At 36.6% G+C, this 20,955-nt stretch overlaps 2 protein-coding genes across 2 annotated transcripts; both read right to left on the bottom strand.

The window, feature by feature from the left end:
* Positions 1 to 9,389: 9,389 nt before the first annotated feature.
* On the bottom strand, positions 9,390 to 14,640 carry LOC112165292 (integrin-linked protein kinase 1). The gene is made up of 12 exons (XM_024301783.2): positions 14,195 to 14,640; positions 13,956 to 14,030; positions 13,770 to 13,865; positions 13,494 to 13,579; positions 13,278 to 13,398; positions 12,700 to 12,779; positions 11,619 to 11,681; positions 11,285 to 11,391; positions 10,949 to 11,034; positions 10,580 to 10,701; positions 10,153 to 10,264; positions 9,390 to 9,865 (listed from the first exon to the last, which is right to left on the bottom strand). Exons 1-12 carry the CDS (start codon positions 14,513 to 14,515, stop codon positions 9,758 to 9,760), a joined length of 1,377 nt encoding a protein of 458 aa, XP_024157551.1. The 5' UTR covers positions 14,516 to 14,640; the 3' UTR covers positions 9,390 to 9,757.
* Positions 14,641 to 16,843: 2,203 nt separating this feature from the next.
* LOC112168058 (cyclic phosphodiesterase) lies at positions 16,844 to 18,851 on the bottom strand. Its single transcript, XM_024305174.2, has 3 exons — positions 18,381 to 18,851; positions 18,249 to 18,303; positions 16,844 to 17,323 (listed from the first exon to the last, which is right to left on the bottom strand). The coding sequence occupies exons 1-3, from the start codon at positions 18,672 to 18,674 to the stop codon at positions 17,118 to 17,120; spliced, it is 555 nt and encodes a 184-aa protein (XP_024160942.1). The 5' UTR covers positions 18,675 to 18,851; the 3' UTR covers positions 16,844 to 17,117.
* Between the last annotated feature and the right edge of the window lie 2,104 nt (positions 18,852 to 20,955).

Here is a 20,955-nt window from a genome sequence, read left to right as displayed (position 1 = left end):
AAGAGTGGAGAATAATGAACCGAATAAATTCATTCTCACTATCTCATTATTTAACACTCTTAGATATAAATCCAACAACAATTGAACACGACTGAATACATATCGATCAACTAACTACTGGAATAAAACTGTATATTTGACCCCGAAGCATAATTTCTCAAACTCTCAACACGCCAAGTTTCCTCCCTTTTTTATGATTGTGTTTGGGTAAATTAGCAATTCATAGCAAGGTAATCAAGCGTTAGACATGGCAACCAAAAAGGTGAAGCTGCCTGCATTCCCTACTAAATTCACGCAAAATCGCTGGGCCTTGTTGAGACTCTAGGTAGAATGTTGGTGCCAAAAGAAGTGATGATGCCTCGAGCCTCTATGCCTAAAGAAATAGTAGAAGGGGAGAATGCTACTGGTAAGAAAAAAAGGGGCAGGCCCTTAGGTTCGAAGAACAAGAACCCACCCAAAGTAAAAAAGGTTTTGGCTGACGATGTCCTAAGTGTGTTGTACTCAGAGAAACCTTCTAGCCCTAGCTTGAAGGGCAAGGAAAAAACGTTTATATTTGCCTATAACTATATCCTAGTTATATTATTGATGGGCTTGCTTCAATAAGTGAGCACCGATTGTTTAATGAATGGTCTAGTACTGTGTACCATAGTGGTATTCCCACAACTCTTGCCTATCTTTGAATGGTAGTGAAGGGGTATGGAATGGTTGTTTTGGCTTGAGTTTAATAGCAATCATTGATGGATTTATTAAAAAAAATTAGCAATGCATATTGGTTAACTTAAAATTCTTTATTTGATATTTTCCTTCATAATTGCATTTTTTTTAATGTTGTTTTCATATCAGTGGTGATTAATTCCAATCAGCCATCAATTATAAACATAAACACCATTCTCTCCATATGCATCAAGTTGCTGCATAAATAATTCCCGTCGAAACATACACACACACACATATTGAATTTCCATAAATGACCCCGATCCTAATGAACTAGTTCTACAAAGAAAAAGGTGTGATCGAAAATAAAACAAATGGAGCTTATAACTCTAAGAAAGGTTGTGGTGGCGTTGATTAACATTTCACATGGAGGTTGAAGCATGTAGAGCTGGGCTACTTATTGCTCTTCATCAAGGGCGGTCATCGATCGAATCAGAAAGTGAATGTGCCATGCTTATTTCAGCTATAATTGAAAAGGTGGACGGGTTGCATACTGAGATAGCTCGCATTGTGGATGATTGCTGAGCTTACATGAGAGCTATCCATTTTCAGATTCGACATATCTACCGTGAAGTATATGGTAAGCTCGTAGGTTGTTTAACCTTGTTAGTTTGTCTTATATTGATGGGTTATAGCAGTTAGATGAGACTTTTTATATTATTCAGGACGTTCTTTATGAGAATTTCTTGTAACATTTCTAATGTAATTTGGGGTTCACATTCAATGTCTTTTTTTATTTCCGTCCATGTATAATAATATGTCGTGGGAATGATACTCCCAACTTGATTGGATTTCAAATTTTTTTTTGAAAAAGAAAAAGGTGTAATAGTAGTTTTGATGCAGAGCGTGCTCTTGCTCTGTTCATACATGTGAGACTTTACTAGTTTACCATACATGAATTTGATCCCTAACTTGGAGTTTCCCATTTGATGCGAGACTATACCATATATAAACTTTGAACCCTATGTTGGAGTTGCCCTAGCCTTTTGTTGCCGATTCGATCTAGCTCTAGTGGTTTTTAACTAGTAGCTATAGCTATTCCCCACCCGTGTGCAGTGTGCTGTCTACTGGTGGTTCTATTCATTGATCATGCCAAGTCACTTTATCATGATCGAATTGGTTTCTAGAGGTACATGATGCATGTCTCTTTCTTTTTCTTTTTTTTTGACAACTACATGTCTCTTTTTTCTTACCCACCCTTATTGGCACCATCTCAATCTCAAAACACATAATTAGCAGTTTAATTAGCACCCAAATGTGTAATGTTGGCTATGCACATAAGCTATATCCTATATATCTAGCTCCACTTAATTTCAACTTTGCTTGCAACTTCATTATCATCCCAGCCTGTATATGTAATCTGTCGGTCTGATTGATATATTTGAGCTTAATTATCGAATATTCATGATCGGGTTCAGTAAACGGAGAATAATAAAAATGCATGTCGATTGAAATGGTGTATGTGTTAAAGAGCCGTACGCTGTCTTTGTTTATTAACTTGAACAAGCTAAACACCTCTAATTGCTAACTAATAATAAATTAAAAATACACGTTGAATGAAATAGTGTATTAAAAGTCCTACAATATCTTTTTTTATTGGGGAAAACATCACAAATGGTGTATGAAGTTTAGGTATTTCTACACTTTGGTGTACCAACTTTCATAACTATCAGAATGGTGTATCAAGTTTGCTCAAATTTTTCATTTTGGTGTACGCCGTTAAATTTTCAGTTATCTTTACAAAAAAAAAAAAAAAAAAAAAAAAAACTGACAAAGCTAAAGGAAAGATAATGAAATTTTTTTTTTTTGCAAAGATAACGGAAAATTTAACGGCGTACACCAAAATGAAAGATTGAAGCAAACTTGATACACCATTCTGATAGATATGAAAGTTGATACACTAAAGTGTAGAAATGGCTAAAATTCATACACCAATTGTGAAGATATCCCTTTTTATTGACGTGAACAAATTAAACACATCTAATTGTTAACTCTAAGCAAGCTTAATTCGACTCCCAGTCTCATACACGTACGTTGCTGAACGAGCACATCAATTATTGAACACAATCGATGACGGTGGAATATCCGACAAAACAGTAGTATATAATAATTCCATGCACATGTTCTTGTATGATATACTTGATATGTACGTCAATGTGTTGTATATACGATCTTACATATATGCAAGCTCTTATATTTGATTATCGTGATGGTATATGGATCCAAGTCTACGTTTGCTTATATATATATACAGGTCTAGACTAGAAGGGATGGTGACTATCCATTCCCTCATGAATTACGTCAAGACTCTTGGATGGGTTTCACAAACAAGAAAATCTTACCCATCTCTACTATGAGGACCACCTTGACGGCAACTGTTACCATATAATATTATAATCGAAATTCCATATTCCCATATTTATCTGGTTTTAGAAATCAATCCGTTATGTATGGGGTTTAGGTGTATTCTCTAGCTTATGGTATTATAAAACGTGCTGCGTCCATTTTTCTTTTTCACTCACTTCGGGATTAACTAGGGTTTCAAGTTTAATCTCAAGTTTTGAATGATGGTTCTGTTGAGAATATATACATTGTCTATGAGTTTATAAGAATTTGGGTCACTATATCTATTGCCAATTGGTTTTGGATATGAACCCCAAATTACTTTATCATAATATCATAGTGGGTTATCCCACGTGTGCATGCCTCATGGCCACACGGGCTCCACGTCACCCAAAGTTATCCATGTGTATGGCTTGAAATTTCCCCACACGTGGAGGGGCGTGTAGAGAATATAATGAGTTTATAAGGGTTTGAGTCACTTCATTCATTGCCAATTGGTTTTGGATGTGAACCCCATATTACTTTATCAGGTTTTACATCTTGAAAGTAATAAAAGCATTTGCAACCGGAAAGTTAAAAAGCTAACTGATGTGTTGCCGTTAGATCGATCACCAATGATATACCGTTAAGTTTAGGTATACAAAGAAGATTTTGAAGCCAAAGAGTACAATGGTAAAAATGTTTCCGACTCTATATAAGTTCATGTTATCCCTTTATTCGTCCTACGACAAGTAACTCTAGCTTCCACATGGACATCTTCTGATGCGTGTAAAAACAAAGTTCAACAGAAAGAAGAACGAAAACAAGTCATCGTGAGATTTGGAGTTATTGATCAAAATGCACCCAACTTGAGTTGAGATGACTCTGTAGCTATGAATTCCTATCTTCTCAAACACAAACTTACTTCTAGTTTCCGAGCTATGTTAAGCTCGGAAGGGAAAAAGTAGTTTAATTTAGTCCATGTGGAGATAAACTCTTATTAGTAATACCCCTTTAGACTTAAGTTTATGTACTAATTAACACATAAAAACGTACACACTAAACTAATTTTCTACAGAGTATTTGCAAATAGCAGATCTTTAATCACATTGAATTACATTTCTTCAAAGTGCTAGTCCGAGCCAAGTGTAACTAATATTCTTTGTATAAAAAAAAAAAACCGCAAAAGCAACAAATTAACAAATTTATGTCTATCAAATGATGGAGATATATCCTTTTCAAAAAAAAAAAAAAATGATGGAGATATATAGGTGGTTACTCTTCAATGCAAAGACCTAACTACATTAATGCATATTGCAATTTCACCTTCTTACCTTGCTTGAAGTCAGTTCTTCAACTCACATACTTGGGGGTTTCAATGAAAAAAGATGTTAATTGGAAATAATTTAGAAAATTCTGCCTCCTCCATATAACATACTAATTTCAGCTTTTGATCTTTTGATCGGCGTGTTATCTTTTTTTGTTTTTATGATAATGATTAGGTATAGGTTGTTTCTTGCTACTAGAATAACTCGTTTGGTAACAAACTAAGCTGCATATGGTGCCGCTTCTAGGTTTTTAAGTTCGTGTTACGTACATGCCTCCATCCTTTATATGCAAATACTTGCCTGAACTATCGCGGCGGCTTTGGGTTCTAAGTCAAAGGGTTACATCTTTTCTCCTTTATACCCACTTCTGGGAAGATAACCTAAATTAGCGTTAGGTCAAAGGGCTGCGCAACCTCACACAATGAGCCAGAGCCTCCGCCATATCACCATTTTCTTTAGAGTTTGATGCTGGTAGTGGTCATTTCGGCAATAGTAATTTTGCTGTTTAGAGTTTAACCCAATATTTTCTGAATTTATGAACTATTAAAAGCCAGCTAGGAGTCTAATAGCAAGTAGTACCTCATGACCATCTGATAGTTGAAGCAGCCCTAAAAAGGGTAAAGGGAAAATAAAAGTAAGAAATTATTGGGATTGGGTCCAATAAATTTGCACCTAAGTGATACATATAGAATACAATGGCTCACTCTTTTTCAATAGCTTACCAAATTTAGTTATACCTTTGCCAAGTCTACGTGGATATTGGTAGCAATAATTATAAATTTAGATGATATATACTAATTTCTTTCTTTGGTGAAATAATTTATGTGACATAATGGTCCAACTTTTATGCTATGCACGCCCTAGACTTATCGTAGTATCGATCAAGGCTCTTCTTTTTGGTTAGTTATATATGTAGGTGTTCAAAACTTTAGAAGTCTTACTTTTGGTGAAAAAAGGTTTTCAAATTAGTAATATTAATTGCTGTTAATTAGGCTATGCATGAGTGAAGAATTTTCTAATTAAGTGCAATAGCTTCTTTGAAATACTGCGCGCCTTCAAATTCTCAAAGGGCCTCTCATCACTTGATCGAGATTCGAGACTGCCATTGAAAGCAAAAAGAAAGTGAAAGCTTATATCTATGTTTAGCTAATATCTGTTAGTAGTTGTTTTCAACTACCCCACTTGTTTAGTAAAGGTGTTGCTCATAAGCAACTTATCACAACCACTCCTATCTTCATCGCTCTCTAGTTATGATTCGGATTCCTCCTTACATCACATAGTGAAGTGATTTTGTAAATTCAACAACTTATGTAAGGACCTTATATATTCCATGTTTTGTCGCCACTAAAAGTGATGGCCGTTATCAACGCTATTGTTAGTTTGGAACTCGGGATTATATAACATAAGCATGTTTGATTAGAAATAGACTCGAATATTGGCAGATCTACTTTGGGGGTTGATTGATCAGATAGATTTTGCTCTACCATGCATGCACCATTTATACTTGCTCTTCGTACATAGTACGTACTAGAGACTAGAAGTTCTTAGTTTTCTCTTATTCAGTAATCTTATTGTCCCGAGGGGTTTGGATCTCCCTCTCTATAATCTCTCTTTTCATCGAAATAATTTCTTTTATTAATTATAATTAACATTACACCGCGACTAGTCCTTACGTTAACTCAAAATCTCCCACTAACAAAATGGAAGACTGTTGTTACTAGAACAAATTATGATATATACTTGGTCATGAAAAATAAAAATTTTCCTTTGTCTTACAAGGAAAACAAATCTCCCTGTACAATCCAAGGTACGTTCATGCAAAAACCAAATGAAAACATTCGTATAATTGGAGATTTTACCAATGTTTTATATATATATATATATATATATATATATATATATATAAACTACCTGCACAGAAGAATCTATTCACTAAAAATAAGTAGTAATACAAAGAGGGGGGCCAAACCTTCAGGAAACAATATCTAACGAATACGGAAATTGGAAAGACTCGAGTAATCTCTATTGCAGGAATAAAAAAGCATCTGCACTTGATTATCTTTTCTGAAAATATGTGAGGAGCGGAATTTCATTTGAGCTATTTGATGTGAATAATTACCCCATGCAACTCGAAGACGCTAAGGCATGCACCAAATGAGGAGAATCTGCCTCTAACCAGATATGCTTCTAATCTCTAATCCAAGCTGAATCAATGACTTTAATAACTGTACGTCCTTACCTTTGTATCCATCGAACTGGGAATGTCAATATATAAGATTGAAGATTTTACAAGTGCTTAAGATTTTTTCTTTCTTCTTTATTTTCTTAACTAGACCATCAATTCTAAACGATCAGTGACTATAATTCAAGACATTGAACATGGAGTATGGTCATCATGCTTTCGTGACTTTTATCATATATCCCCCAATAACATAAAATTTCTACCTTTATCTCCATCCGTTGCTTTCTATTCCAACTTCCTTTAGTGACCAAACAGGCAAACACATTGGACCGGCAGAAGTCATTTACATTAATATATACGATTATAACCATAGAGAATATATAAAAGAATGTAATGCATGTTCTTCTTCCTCAACCATGTTGAATTCATCGGTACTTCCGTAGTAGTTATGGAGATCGATGTTATATATTTTTCACGTACTGCTCAACAATTGAGTGATGAAATTTTGTGACATAAAACACCGGTCTCTTATAATAGACTTTTTCTTCCTCAAAAATATAATTGTTCTTCTCCATTAGTTCTCAATAACAAGGTAGTTTAATTAAGACTATTTTTCCTGACCTAATATGGGGTGTGTGTGTATGCTTATCCTAATTAATTATGAAAATTTCACTAATTGGCTGGTTAAACTCAGGGCCGTCCCATGACAAAGTGAGGTATAAGGCAAAATTTAGATAGACATTCCTAATAATTTTTTCCATTAAAAAAAAATGTCAGCAAATTAAGCAAAGTTCAAACTAAAACATAGCAAAATATTTAAACAAAATTAAAAGTAATAATGCCGATAAAGAACAATAGAACCTGATTTTTTAACCACAAAATTTTGGACTTCAATCCTTGACGGTTTGTTACAATTGTATCAACTATCTGAATTTTGATTACAGAATTAGAACAAATAATGAAATTCATAATTGAGTACGCAATTGTGTCAAATATCTAAATTCTAGTTATAGAATTAGAACAAAGAATGAAATTCATAATTGAGTAAGAGGAAGAGAAAGATTGCTTCTATGCATCTATCAGAGTATGTCAATGGCTTAAATAGACATAAAAGGAAGAAATGTTACCGTTTGTCTAAGAATCAGATCGAGGGAATCAAAATTCATAGCCATTGTTTCATTTTTGCCCAAATTGGTGAAAGTGAGAGCAAACTTTTGGTTATCTTCTTTTCTAATCCCAGAGTGATGGAGAAAGAGGAAAGCTTGGGGTGTTTAACTTACAAATACAAAAGCAAAAGAGAAAATTTTGAGGCCATATGGAGTCACGGGTTTGATTTCATTGGCCTCGACATTGTCTTTTACATACTGTAGTTCTGCGTCTTTTTTCTTTTACTATCTTTTTTTTTTTTTAACATATACCGGCATTTTGAGATGGAGGCCTTCTCCAAACTGAGACCCAAGGCCACTACCTTGGTTGCCTTGGTCAAGGGACGACTCTGGTTAAACTACCTCCGATTTCTCAAAAGCCAAGAAGAATACGTATTAAATACTAATTCATGGCTCTCATGAATTCCAATTAACTGGAATACTTATAATAATGTTGATGCAATTGATGCGTCGAGATGAGAGATTCTTACGTAGGGCAGACGTACCACATGGCTGGTAGGGCTGCCCAATCAGTGAACATGTAAGGGGGTGTTTTGGGTATTTCATTTTAATGAGTAAGGATAGTTTAGGAACACACTTAAAATTTTCTGAATTTTTATTAGATTACCCTACCGCCACGTGGTACGTTTGCCTCATGTAAGAATTTCTCTGTGGAGATATATGGAGGAATGTGTTACTTTTGATCCATGTCAAAGATAAAATAGTGAGGCACAAGATGTATATTTCACTTCTGGAATTCCCGCATTGGGAAATTGAACCAATAGTACATGCATTTGAAATAGTTTTGGACTATACAAAAGGTAGAAATGAAACGAAAAGTTTTTTCATATTTAGTTATATTTGATAGTCAGAGAGTCTAAGACAAACGCCTCATTCGAATCTCGGAATTGCCTCATTCGAATTTCGGTCGACTGAAAACGTGTAAAATAAAACCCAAAGCAAATTTAAAATTTTCTTTGTGGCCACATACGTACAAATGCACTTTAGCTAAGTTGGTAATCAATCATTTTACTCTACAGAAGATAAATTTGCAATCCTCTCTTGAGATTACAACATATCAATATGATCGATATGTTCCAATGGAGGAGACATGTAATAAAAATCTTATTTGTTCATGTATTCACCACTCCAAAGGGATAAAGATCATCATTCCATTTCTTTTATTCTTTTGGGTGGTCTCTAGAAGTACAGTTATTATTTCATATTCCAGTTCCATGCTTGCTTTGTCTGAAAGTTACCTGAGTTGCAATTGTGGAAGGTTTTAGTTCACCAGAATGCCAGAAAACTGTGAACATTTCTCCCAATTGCCAGAGTCTGCAATGTCTTTTTCTGGTAATTTACATTTCTTTTTTCTTCTTTACTTGTTTAGTGGTTAAGGCAATCTTAGAGTTTGCTCCCGAAGCTATGACTCTTGCAGTAGGAATTTGTTTGATTTAAAGATGCAATTAACTGGTCTCAACTAACTTATGTTGAGATGGTTGGGAAAGCTCATTTGGCTTGAGTAAATCAGAGTCTCTCTCACACACTCTGAAAAAGCTTGCTCATTTATTTATTTGCATCTTTTTATCCAAAAGAAGGGAATACAGGCTTGAATTTAGAACCTCATCCAGCATATGTGTCATTGACCAATAAATCATCAACGGACCACAAATAGGTTTTGTTGAGAATGCAAAATAATTTGTGTCAAATAATGCCATATTTCCAAAGCTTTACTTACTGAGTTACAAACCTATCTCACAAAAGGCAATACCAGAGTACTTCTGCTTCAGCATAACATCGTCAGTTCCATATTCAAGACGATGCTAAGTAAATATTCTTGGATTACACATAAGATGCACTTACATGCATAATGCGATATACAAAATGTGGTTCTCAGCCCAGGTTATCAAAGGGAGAGTTAAAAAGAATCTTGAAGAATTCAAATTTAATGACTATTAGTGGAGTTACACAACCGAATTCTACTGTCTTGTGAACACAGTTTCCGCTATCAAGCTGGAGATGGTAACGTCTGCTAGCAGTTTAGACATTCATATAAGATTCTGTTTTTATATGCTGCTAGCAGAGGAACGTGATGAACGGCTTCTGCTGCTCAGACTGATATGATCTTTCCTCAACATGGCTTCTAGATTTGGAAAGCATTTCAATGGTCTAACCTGTACATATTACGTGGAGGGTAAGAAAAAGACTTCTTCAGCAAGTATATGCTGGAATGTAAAAGTAAACAAAGTGACAGCAGGAAACCACCATCCTATTATTAGAATTCCCCAAACCCTTGAATGATACTTCATGAATTCAAGAAAAGTAATTCAGGATTTACAGGCCATTTAATAACTTTAATTTACCAAATGTGAAGGTTTTTTTTTTTTTTTTTTCAGTTATTCAGTTTCTCAAATTCATCTAATACTTATTCCAGAAAGATAAATCCAGAGAGGGAGCAGACCTTCCAACGCCTTTTATGGCCAATGGTGTTATAAATAGATTCCAACCTCAAGATTATTTGCCTAAACGATGGTCTTTTAGCTGGCTTCTCATTCCAGCACTCCTCAATTAACCTGTGAGCAGGTATCAGAACAAGATCAGATAATGTTTGTGACCCTAAAGAGAGAGAGCACACACAGAGTTAAGAAAACAAAGTTTGATCGGCTTCTGGAAACTCAAATGCTACATTTGATGATACTCTTGAGGAAGAGAAACTATACAAAACATGCTGGCAAAGAAGTAATATATGAAGGGGTTTGCATTGTCAGTAGAAACACCAATAACAAAATGCCCATCAGTAGGGGCTGAAATTCCGGGGCAGAAACTAGAAACTGAACAGAAACTCTAATCAATAAAAGCAGAGAAAGTTGTTTTAGCAACACACTTACTCTCTAAGGCCATGTGCATAACGCTTTACTGGAGCTCTGAAAGGTGGGCGCTCTCTTGCAACATATACTTTTGGAACTTCACTATCTTGCTTGGCAGAAAATGGTGGACAGCCTTCTATCATCTGATACAGCATACTAAGGTCAGTAATGAAGCTTCATACATTTATTGATTCATGCTTAAGAAATGGTCATCTTCTTCATGATAAACACACAATATATCTCCTATGTATTGATTTAAACTCTTTGATAATAAATTCATGTTGAAAGAGACGGCTGATGTATAACATGGGTGTGGAACTATGCACTAAGATGGCATGACAATGTCTTCATAGATGAAACTAGTCTAGGATTCAGAAATGAACCATCTACCTCTTGTAGGATTAAAGCAAAAGAGAATACATCCACTTTTGTATCATATTCTTCATTCTTAGAAACCTCAGGAGCTATGTATCGACCTGTCAATGGAAATCAACAAATGATACTGAGTCACTCACAATCTACAACTTCAACCGATGGCATGGAAGTTTCCACAATGAAGGGCTACTAAATTATAGAAAAGTACATCTGTACAGAAAAAGAACCAGAGAGAACTACTTTTTTCCCTTTCAGAAAGATACTACCTAGGCAACACTGCACCTAAGCAACATACATATTAGTTTGGTAAGGATCTATTCAATAAAGTATTGCCCAGAAGGAAACACTCACATGAAGCATCTTGACAAATCAAAGGCTTATCTTCTTTAACCGTCAGCAACTTGCTCACTCCAAAATCAGCAACTTTTATGGTCCCAGAATCATCTCGCAATATATTTCTGTCATCAAACTAGTTAGCAACATTAGAAGAAAAGGCCTGCCATTGACACTATTAAGGCTATCAAGGGAAACAACAGAATCCTCTTTTGAAATAGTAATGGAATATGAACATGAGTTCTTCAGGTGAAAGACCAGTAAACGAAGAAAAGATAACCAAAAAGAATGGGCCTCTTGGTAAATGCTAAGACCAGAATGGAGATTAGGAAGAAAAAAAGAAGAAACTTACGAAGGCTCAAGATCACGATGAATAATTGGTGCTGGTTTATTCTCATGCAAATAATTCATTCCCCTGCATGATATCCAGAGATAATGTGGTAAAGAACTATATTCAAGCAATAAAAAATGATTTTGCTCTCAAAACAAAAGTAAGCAACCAAAATACATGTTAGCTGTTTATCAACCAAGCCTCAATGCGGTGATAGTCTTTACTCCCGAAGCATTCATTGTAGAATAAGCAAATCAGTTTTTACTTTAAATTGCCTTTAATACAGGAATGAAAATAAGATCTTGCAACTACAAATCCAATTATATTTTGTATGCAGAGCATCCAAGCATTAAAATTTTTAACAAGAAAGAGCTGTTAAGAACTTATATCTAGAGGTTTTCAGGACTTGAAGCAACGGCCAAGTTCAAAAGTTGGATTGGTTTAGGCAATAATGCTTTTGAAATTGCAAAAACTGATGCAGTCATTTAGATCCAGGATGCATATGCTTGATAGGATGCTTATTTCTACCAAACTAGGTAGCATATTGTGTTTGTTTTGCTCTATTCTATTCTGTGACAAGAGGAAAAAAAAACATAAAAACATGAAAAACAAATGAAAAAGAAAAAAAAAATTAAATTAAAGAAATGATGCCTCTCATTTCTACAGAGCCTCTGGTAAGCCAAGAAATTTTAAATCCTGTGTTGAATCTTGGTGGACACAACAAACAGAACACATACTTTTGTTTGCCATGACAAAAAAGGGAGAATAGAAGATGATGCTAAAGGAAATGCTCATTAGCTTACTAACAGAAGCCATCACCACTAAATAAGCAACTGGGATAAAGAACCACAATCAAATCAAGGACAGACATTTCAACAAAATGGACAATAACTCTGAAATTCAATCTATATGTAAGATATATTAATGACCACTTTCCACTTTGTATAACATTGTACTCTTGCATTTGAGTTTTTTAACAAATGTCCTTCTTTGTAAATGCAATGAATCCTTTATTCTAACAGGTAAATTATAATTCTTCAAATTTGTTATCTGTTGATATTCAGAAAATGATAATCAAGGCCAAATCAAAAGAATAACGGACCTTGCAATATCAAGTGCAAATCTCACAGCTGTCGACGGTTTCAATGCTCCTTTTCTTTTTAAAAATGCACGTAGGTCTCCCTGCAATAAGGACAAAACAAAATAAAGATCTACAAAATTCTAAATTTTAAGCTCCAAACTAGCTACTGTGTTCCATTTTACTTCTATGCACCTCTGTGGAGGAACGTCAACTCAACAAAGTGAAGGCTCTATGTTACCCAGGAACTCTAATCTGACTGGCAAAAAAAAAAACAAAAAACAAAAAAATACAAGACAGAAGATGCAAGTAAATCATATTAACAAGGTTATGCCTATTTAATTCTGCAATTAGCGATGGATCCTTAGAGCCCTATTTTGAGTACTAATATGGACAAAAAAGCACAACCATCTAAGAGCAATGAAGCACCTCAAGCTTTCGCTTCACACTACCAAAACATGAGCTTTTGCTGAAACATTAGGAAATATAACCATTCCTCTAACATTATGGAGGCACAAACATTGCAACTATTCCAAATGAGTTACTAGAAAATATTTTAGAAAGATTAGATACCAAATACAAGCACAGAAAAGGGACAAAACCTTAGGCAAGTATTCTGTTACAATCATCATTGGACTACTTTGAGTTACTGCACCCAGAAATTGCACTACATTTGGATGCCGTATCTTTTGAAGCAATGTAAGCTCATCCGTAAATGCCTTCCTGCAGAAAGACCAAAATTGATCCATAACTTCAAAGACCATAAAGCTAGAAAAGAAGGAATTGGAAAAATGATGAGTAGTTCATGAACAACGCACACTTTAGCCTCGTCAACAATTAGTTCCTCCGCAAGCCTTTTCACAGCCACCTGTATTCCGCGCCAAGATGCTAAATGGAATGTTCCCTGGAACACAAAGAAACAGATGAGCACAACTAACAAGACAACAAGATATTAATCAACTAGCAATTAGCAACATGCTAATTCAAACACTTCTTATAACACATTCAAAACCATAGCAAATCGACATTAACAGCTTTTCACGATCACTTTTGCATAGGCAATTTGAACATTTAACCAGCATAAAAATATTTACCTTGGTTATTTCAACACTGTTAGTAAAATCAAGCTCCTTGGGATCAATTTCATATTCGGGAACTTCTCTTGCATACTTAACGCGCATTGGTGCCATCTGAACATTTTAACCAGCATAATATAAGCAAATCAAACAAAAACCAGCTCAGTAAAATCAAGAAAGCACTACCGTAAATCAAAATTTCACCAGAGGCTTCGCGCCGCGCTTCTCCAGAAGCTTGATCACATCATGGTTCTTATAGTATATAGCATCTGCAAGAGGCTGTGCAAGCAAAACTAGACTGTCAAAATCATCATCTTCTTCTCCGATTTCCAACTTTTCGTAACATTTTCATCTACATTTCTCTAAGTCTTGTACAGAATTAAGCTTAAGCAAGCAGAGATTAAGCAATTAAAACTAAAGCTTGGTGAGCAGGGTGAACTTACGGAGCTGCCCCAGCGATCTTTAGTATTAACATCAGCTCCGCGCTCGAGCAGCAGCGAAACGACGTCGGAGTAGCCCTGACACGCGGCGACATGCAGCGCCGTCCGATTATCGATGTCGCGGAAATTGACGTCGATGCCGGAATCGAGAAGCTCCTTGATCCCGTCCAAGTCGGCTTCATTGGCCAAGTACATAAGCCTCACTCGGGGATCGATCACCTCCACCTCGTCCTCCTCCGCGTCTCCGGCGTCGGATTCACGCTCCGGCGCCAGAGACGACTGCTTGCCCAGAGTGAACCGCAACGGCGTCGTTTTCAAATCCATGAAAGCTGCGAAGTTTTCTCTCTCTCTCTTTTTTTGCTATATGTTCGACGGGTTTATAGGAAGAAGAAAAGCGCGTGTTTTTTTTGGCTGCAACAGTGTAACGTTCTTCTTTTTCGGTTTCTTTTTTCAATTCGTCGTTTTATACTTTTCTGGCGATTGGGGTCGAGCGCGTGGGGAGAAACTTCGGGGTAACGACTTAGTACGCGACCATGGCGCAGGGTTAGAGGGGTTTAGCTAATGTGCGCAGGTGTGGTGCTTGCGCCATCAACGAACTGGTCGGTAAAGTGCAGCGGGTGAAGTGGTGAAACCCTCAACTGTGGTGGACCTGGAGGGGCGGCGCGGGAGTATCGATCTAATGTGAAACCTTTATTATTATTGTTCTATCAATTTTTCTGGGTGTTATCCTATAAAAGATTTTAATGATTAGTTTAGGTTTGAAAAGAAGCGCAAATATTTTCTAATTTTTATCAAGATTGTGTTATAGACAGTAGTTTGGAGGTATCTTTCGTTCTAAGTTGTAGTAGTTAAGTTGATTCTTTACTTTTTTTTTTTTTTTTTTTTGAAAAATTTCTCAATTTTTATAGATCACCCAAATTACACATGATGACTTAATCCAATAGAATTGTCAGAAAGAGTCGTTATGCAAGTAATTGATTCCTTACTTAATTGTGCCCTAACTGTCTGATCATACGTGTACTTATATCTCTTCTACTCATGCTTGATCTTCGTGTCAACATTAACCAGAGAAGACTAAAACTGTATCAAGTATATAGGGAGAATTAATTGATACTTTGATATTTACTTGTTTGTACTTTGTCCTTCTGGATGACACAATAATTTTCGACTTTATAGCAATGACTAGATCCATGAGATAGTGGTGCGTACCGTTAGAAACTAGGAAGTGGTCCTAAATGTTGATGATTCCTGGAAACTATTCTCTCCCTGATCCATTAATTAAGTCTACAATATCACGTCACATGAAAACTATTGCGATTTGAATTGTCTTTCCGGACCAAATGAAACAAGTTAACAACGACGTTTATATCTTCACTTTCCCATGCACATTTCTACTTCCACATTGAATCTGTTTGAACCAACTTTCATACTTGATAGTTTAATTGGGGTTATTATTCAACAACAAAACCACTGAAAGACTAAACGATTTTCGATTTAGTTGATATTCTAATGTGTAACAACATTCGAGAACTACAAGAAAGAAAGGAAAATGAAGAAACTAGAAATTTGGGTTTTGTCATCCTCTTTGAACCTAATTTTGGAAAATTTTGAGCTAAAATATCCACAGATCACATATGGCCAAACATGGAACATGGTTTCGAGTTTCAGTTTTCAACACCAACCAAGTTTTAGTGGAAAGAAAACAAAACTGAGAGGAATATAGAGGTTGTTGCAGGAGGACTGCTATTACTTCCTCAGTTTGTCTTACTCTTATAAACTAGTGGACTCAAACAATTCACAACCAATTTGGTTAAGTTGGCTTGTTCAATGTATCATAATCAAGCCTCATAAAAAAATGATGGGAGAAATTAGTGTATTCATTTTCTTAGCAAAGAAACTGTAATACCTCTGGCCATGATGATAAAACATGAATTCTGGATCAGAATTGACTTTGAGGCTGCGCTCATGCTGTAGGATGTAGTTGTACAACTCATTGTTTAATAGTTTTCTTCTTTCTTTTTGTCATTCTACTCTTGTGATGATATGGGATAAGGTCACATGAGATAAGCTTTAACTTGAGATCCAAGCTACAATTTTTGACTGCCGTCCTCGTGCAACTTCTGTTCAATTTTAAGGTTAAACTCACTCAAATAAGAAAGCCACCACACCCTGACTAGAACCTTTTTGGGTTTGTTCACGGATTTTCGGTATATCTATGACCATGAATTCTTTTGTTCATTCAAGAATAAAGATTTTATCGTTCATAGATGAAAGACATATATATTTAGAAGAAACAATAATCAAACCGCAAAGAAAGAAAGTAGAATATATGACTCAGAAAAACAATAGTGCACACACACATTGCGTGTGTGCTGACGCTACTATGAGGAGAAGAAGGATTCATGTTTCCTTTTGGCCATTCCACAGGGAATGAGGAACTATTGGCTTCAGGTGTATCTGATAAGTATCAAGGTCCTTTTCATCTGGAAAATTTTATTAATTTGAGGTCCCTCTATATTAAGTACTCAACAAGAAAGTTCAGTAGGCTTTTACTGCAGGGATTGGCAAATAGACCAATCTAGTTTGAACACTAAATACATTTCTGTCATATTCATTATAACTCGTACCAGTAATTGGATCTATAGGTACTCATTTGAGAGGAGACACATGGAAGATCTAACATTATTGAGAATTAGTGGCGGCCAAACATAGCGGCGGCCAAGTGGCCAACCAAGGTGTTTCCTTATTACACAAATTGCAGAAAATCAGAAATACAAAGCAAGACTGGCTGGCATACAACCCCAGCTTTTTTTGTGACAGCTTTGAGCCTTTGACATTACATTAAAACTTCAACTTTACACATTAGAGTTGACGGGGACATTGGAACAGAGTGACATTACAAGTTGAAACACAAACATCAAGAGACCTAATTGGGTTGGAGTGTGCACTCAGCAATCTTCTCCCAAGATTTTAGAGTTTTATCTTCAGTGTCAGTTTTGTACAATGCAAGGCGAGTAACGGGGAAGCTCAGACTAGCAATGCTCTCGTCCAGAATGCTGGCTTTCTCTTGAGCTTTTTTCTTATCTTCATCAATCAGATCTGCGTACAGGAGACTCAGATGTGGCATATAAGCTGCCATTGATCCAACAATCATTGGTGTTAGAACAAGAACAATAGTCTTGGTACATACACAAATCATGCTTCAATTTACAAAGCAAGTAGGCACCATATGCAATCTCATCTTTATGTCTAAATGCTCAGCAAAACCATAAAAAAGTTGATTTACATGAAATTGGTCAACAAGTTAGTTAAATTTAAAATCACGTATTCTCCAAACCCCTATGGATATTTTTATAGAAATTACATGATAAAGTAGCACCACTGACCATCTAAACTTCACTGACTAAATGCTAACCAACCACAAGAATTGGCTTGTCTTATGATATGGGCATATCTACAAGTTGCTAAAACAGGTAATTTACCAACAAATATGCAGATGAGTTCAGTTTTGCATTCTAAGCAGCAGTGTTGGCAATGTTTCTTCATTATCTACATCCTTAACATACCCATAAAAAAATTGGCTTATACGAAACAGCCAACCTATTAGTTTAGGATATCAACAAGTTCTGTGGATATATACAGAGTAGTCCAATTTGCAGACAAAGTTTGAGCATTCCCAATCTATCTACATAGTGTAAATGCTCAGCAAAACCCAAAACAAAAGTTGACTTAACCAAATGGGCAATCCACAAGTTTGCTAAAAAGAAATGGGCATTCCACAAAAACCTATAATATTTACAGAGTTCCTTTTGTGGTTTCATGGTATAAAGATGTAACCTTGACAAATGCTAACTGCTATAACTCAACTTTCAGGCATAGTACCAACTAAAATAATTTCTGCTTCAATAGTTGCCAAGTCAATTCAAAGCTAAGACCAATCATCAACAGCAGAAACATTTTCTCAACATTTTCCCATCCAAACAAAGCAGATAGAGACAAATACTTCCAAAAATAACAAAGCACAAAACTCTAGTCTATAAAATATATCAGAACTCACGAGTTGAGCTATTGTAACCAAAATGCCCACAGCAGATTGCACTAGCTTCCACCACCTGAACAAAAAGACACAAACTTTCAATCTCATTGTTTCATAATAAACAAAACTTGAAACCCATAAACAAAGTCTTACCTGAGGAGTGGGATTGATGAGGAGGAACACACACTGGTAAAAGAAAGTTCCAGTGGCGACGCTCTCAACTTTGGCTTCGTAGGCCTTCACGGCCTGCGAGGCCGTTTTAAACTCGTTGAGAGCGTCTTCGGGGGTCAAGGTGATGGCCCCCACGACGGTGATGTGGGGGTCGAAGTAGGGCCCGTTGAACTCGGCTCGGAGGCCCTCCATGAGCTTCTTGAGCCTGGGGGTCACGTCGTCCGGTGGAAGCGCCCACACGGAATAAACGTGCTTTTCTGGGGTGGTGGAAGCCATGAGAGTAGAGAAGGACGGTGGCTTGGGATGGCGGCGATCTGGCGGTTCCACGGATGGGTGTTGTATGAGCAGTTAAGGATTGCAGCGGCGATTGGCCCGAGGATATTTTGCTTTCAATGTTTCATGTTCCTCATCACGGTAAATCTATTAGGGTTGCGGCATAGTGGTGGCTGGGTTGCGATGCCGTCGTTTAGAGTATGGCGGTCCAAGAGCTGATCTTGGCTCGTGGACTTGGTGCTGTTGGGCTTGTTGATAGAGCTTGGATGGGTCTGGAGCTGTTGTTTTTGGGCCTAAGGCTCTGTATTTGGGCCTCTATTTAAAATTTTAATGCAGGCTTTATCTCTTACTTAGCTTGCTGGGCCTGTCATTTTTATTTTCACTTTTAAATTTTAATCTTTCAATTGTTTGCAGTGAAGGTACATCAATTGGTACTTGGTTGGCATCTTGTTTTGAGGTTCTCTCTAAAAAGAATGTGGCCCTTTTACTGTTTGTTGGATGGTTTGTATGGAAGGAGCGTAATCAGAGAGTGTGGTCAAATAGATTTGTTTCTTTGACCCATTTGCAGTTTCAGATAAGATCCTCCTTTATGTTGGTTCAGTCTCATTTGGTTACTACTCGGAGGACTTCTGGGAGGATTAGGCCGGTTTGGTCCCCGCCTTCTTCAGGCTGGCTTAAGGCCAATTGTGATGGTGCTTTTGATTTGTTATCTAAATCTGGTGGGATAGGAGTGGTTATACGTGATGCATTGGGTGACATTGTTGGCGGTGCATGCATCAAGGTTAATTCTGTTGCCTCTCCTGAAGCTATAGAAGCCATGGCTTGCAGGGCTGCTTGCTCCCTAGCAGTCCAATATCATCTTTCTCCTATTATTTTTGAGACTGATTGTCAGCACTTAGTCTCTTCTGTTGAGTCTGGGGCTGAAGAAACCTCAGCATTGGGTCGTGTTATTGAGGATATCAATTCCTTTCTACAGGTGCTAGTTGGCTCTTCTTTGAGGCATGTGTACCGTGAGGCCAATACTGCTGCCCACAATTTAGCTAAACTTGCTCTACTTTCTTCTTTCAATTTATCTTGGAGTGGGCATGTCCCTCCAGATATTAGAAGCTTTATTGCTTCCCAATGTACCCATTGATTGGTCAATATAATCAGTTCGTTTTTCCCCTAAAAAAAAAACACTCTCCGTGTAGAGTGATTCTTTAGGAACATGAATAAATTGGGGACATGTTTTGACTGTGTTCAAAGTTTTTCATGGTAGTGTCAGGTTATTTACTTTGAGGTTTACTTTAGAGTTGCATTCTGTTAGATCGCTTTAGAATTTTACTTTAGCATTTTCTTTCATGGCTCATTTTTTGTCGAAATCTGGACATCTAGTGGATCATTTTGGTCTAGCTACTATAGCTATGATTTTTTTATTTCTATCAAAAGATTCCATTAATAGGAATCGAGAGAAATATTACAAAATGGAGGAGCGCTCTAGAGCTATCTAGTTAGCTTCTTAATACAAAGCTAACCCGACTTTTAGACTAACTTTTCGATTATATATCAGTATCTCCGCATTTCAATTTTTAAGTCTCTATGAGTAGATCACTTATGCAATTTTCAACCAAATTAATGATCGTTTGGGTATTCATAATTGTGATTTACTAATTATGAACACGACCGGTTCAGGTTGAATATATTCGGTTTGTCTATTAATTTGATCTAATTCTGTACCCAAACAATCATCACTTTAACTGAAAATTTGCATAAGTGATCTACTCATAGGAACCTAAATATTGAACGGTGAAGACGTCAATATATGATCGAAAAGTTGGCGCATATTAGTTTTTTGGTTAATGCTATGGCGCAATTCAAAATGCTTGTAGCTAGTTAAAATCAAAGAGAATGTTATAAATATATATATATATATATATATATATATATATATATATAGGCCGGATCAGAGGCGGACGTTCACAAAGATGCAAAAGTGCGGACGTCTCTCATAACGGCTTTGGGCAATGCGGATGGTGGCGCTAACGGCTGATCTTGCCGGTGCCTAACCAGACATCCATCTTGAGATTCTTCTTGCCGGTGGACTCCTCCATGATGAGTTCGAAGTCAAAATTGGTTTGCTCGGAGTTTTTGTTGAACTTCTGAAGCAAACCTGCCACTTTGATCACGTTGGCCTTCAACTTGATGCTGACATCGTCCAGGGTGTCCCTGGTCTCCGAGGACAGAACCAGAGCCGCCATCCACGCTGCCTCGAGCCTCCGTGAGCCGTGTCCTCACTTTTGCATCA

The sequence above is a fragment of the Rosa chinensis genome, chromosome 5 (assembly GCF_002994745.2).
Source record: "Rosa chinensis cultivar Old Blush chromosome 5, RchiOBHm-V2, whole genome shotgun sequence".
In the NCBI taxonomy this organism is placed as follows: domain Eukaryota; kingdom Viridiplantae; phylum Streptophyta; class Magnoliopsida; order Rosales; family Rosaceae; genus Rosa; species Rosa chinensis.
This window is presented reverse-complemented; position numbering and strand designations above follow the sequence as displayed.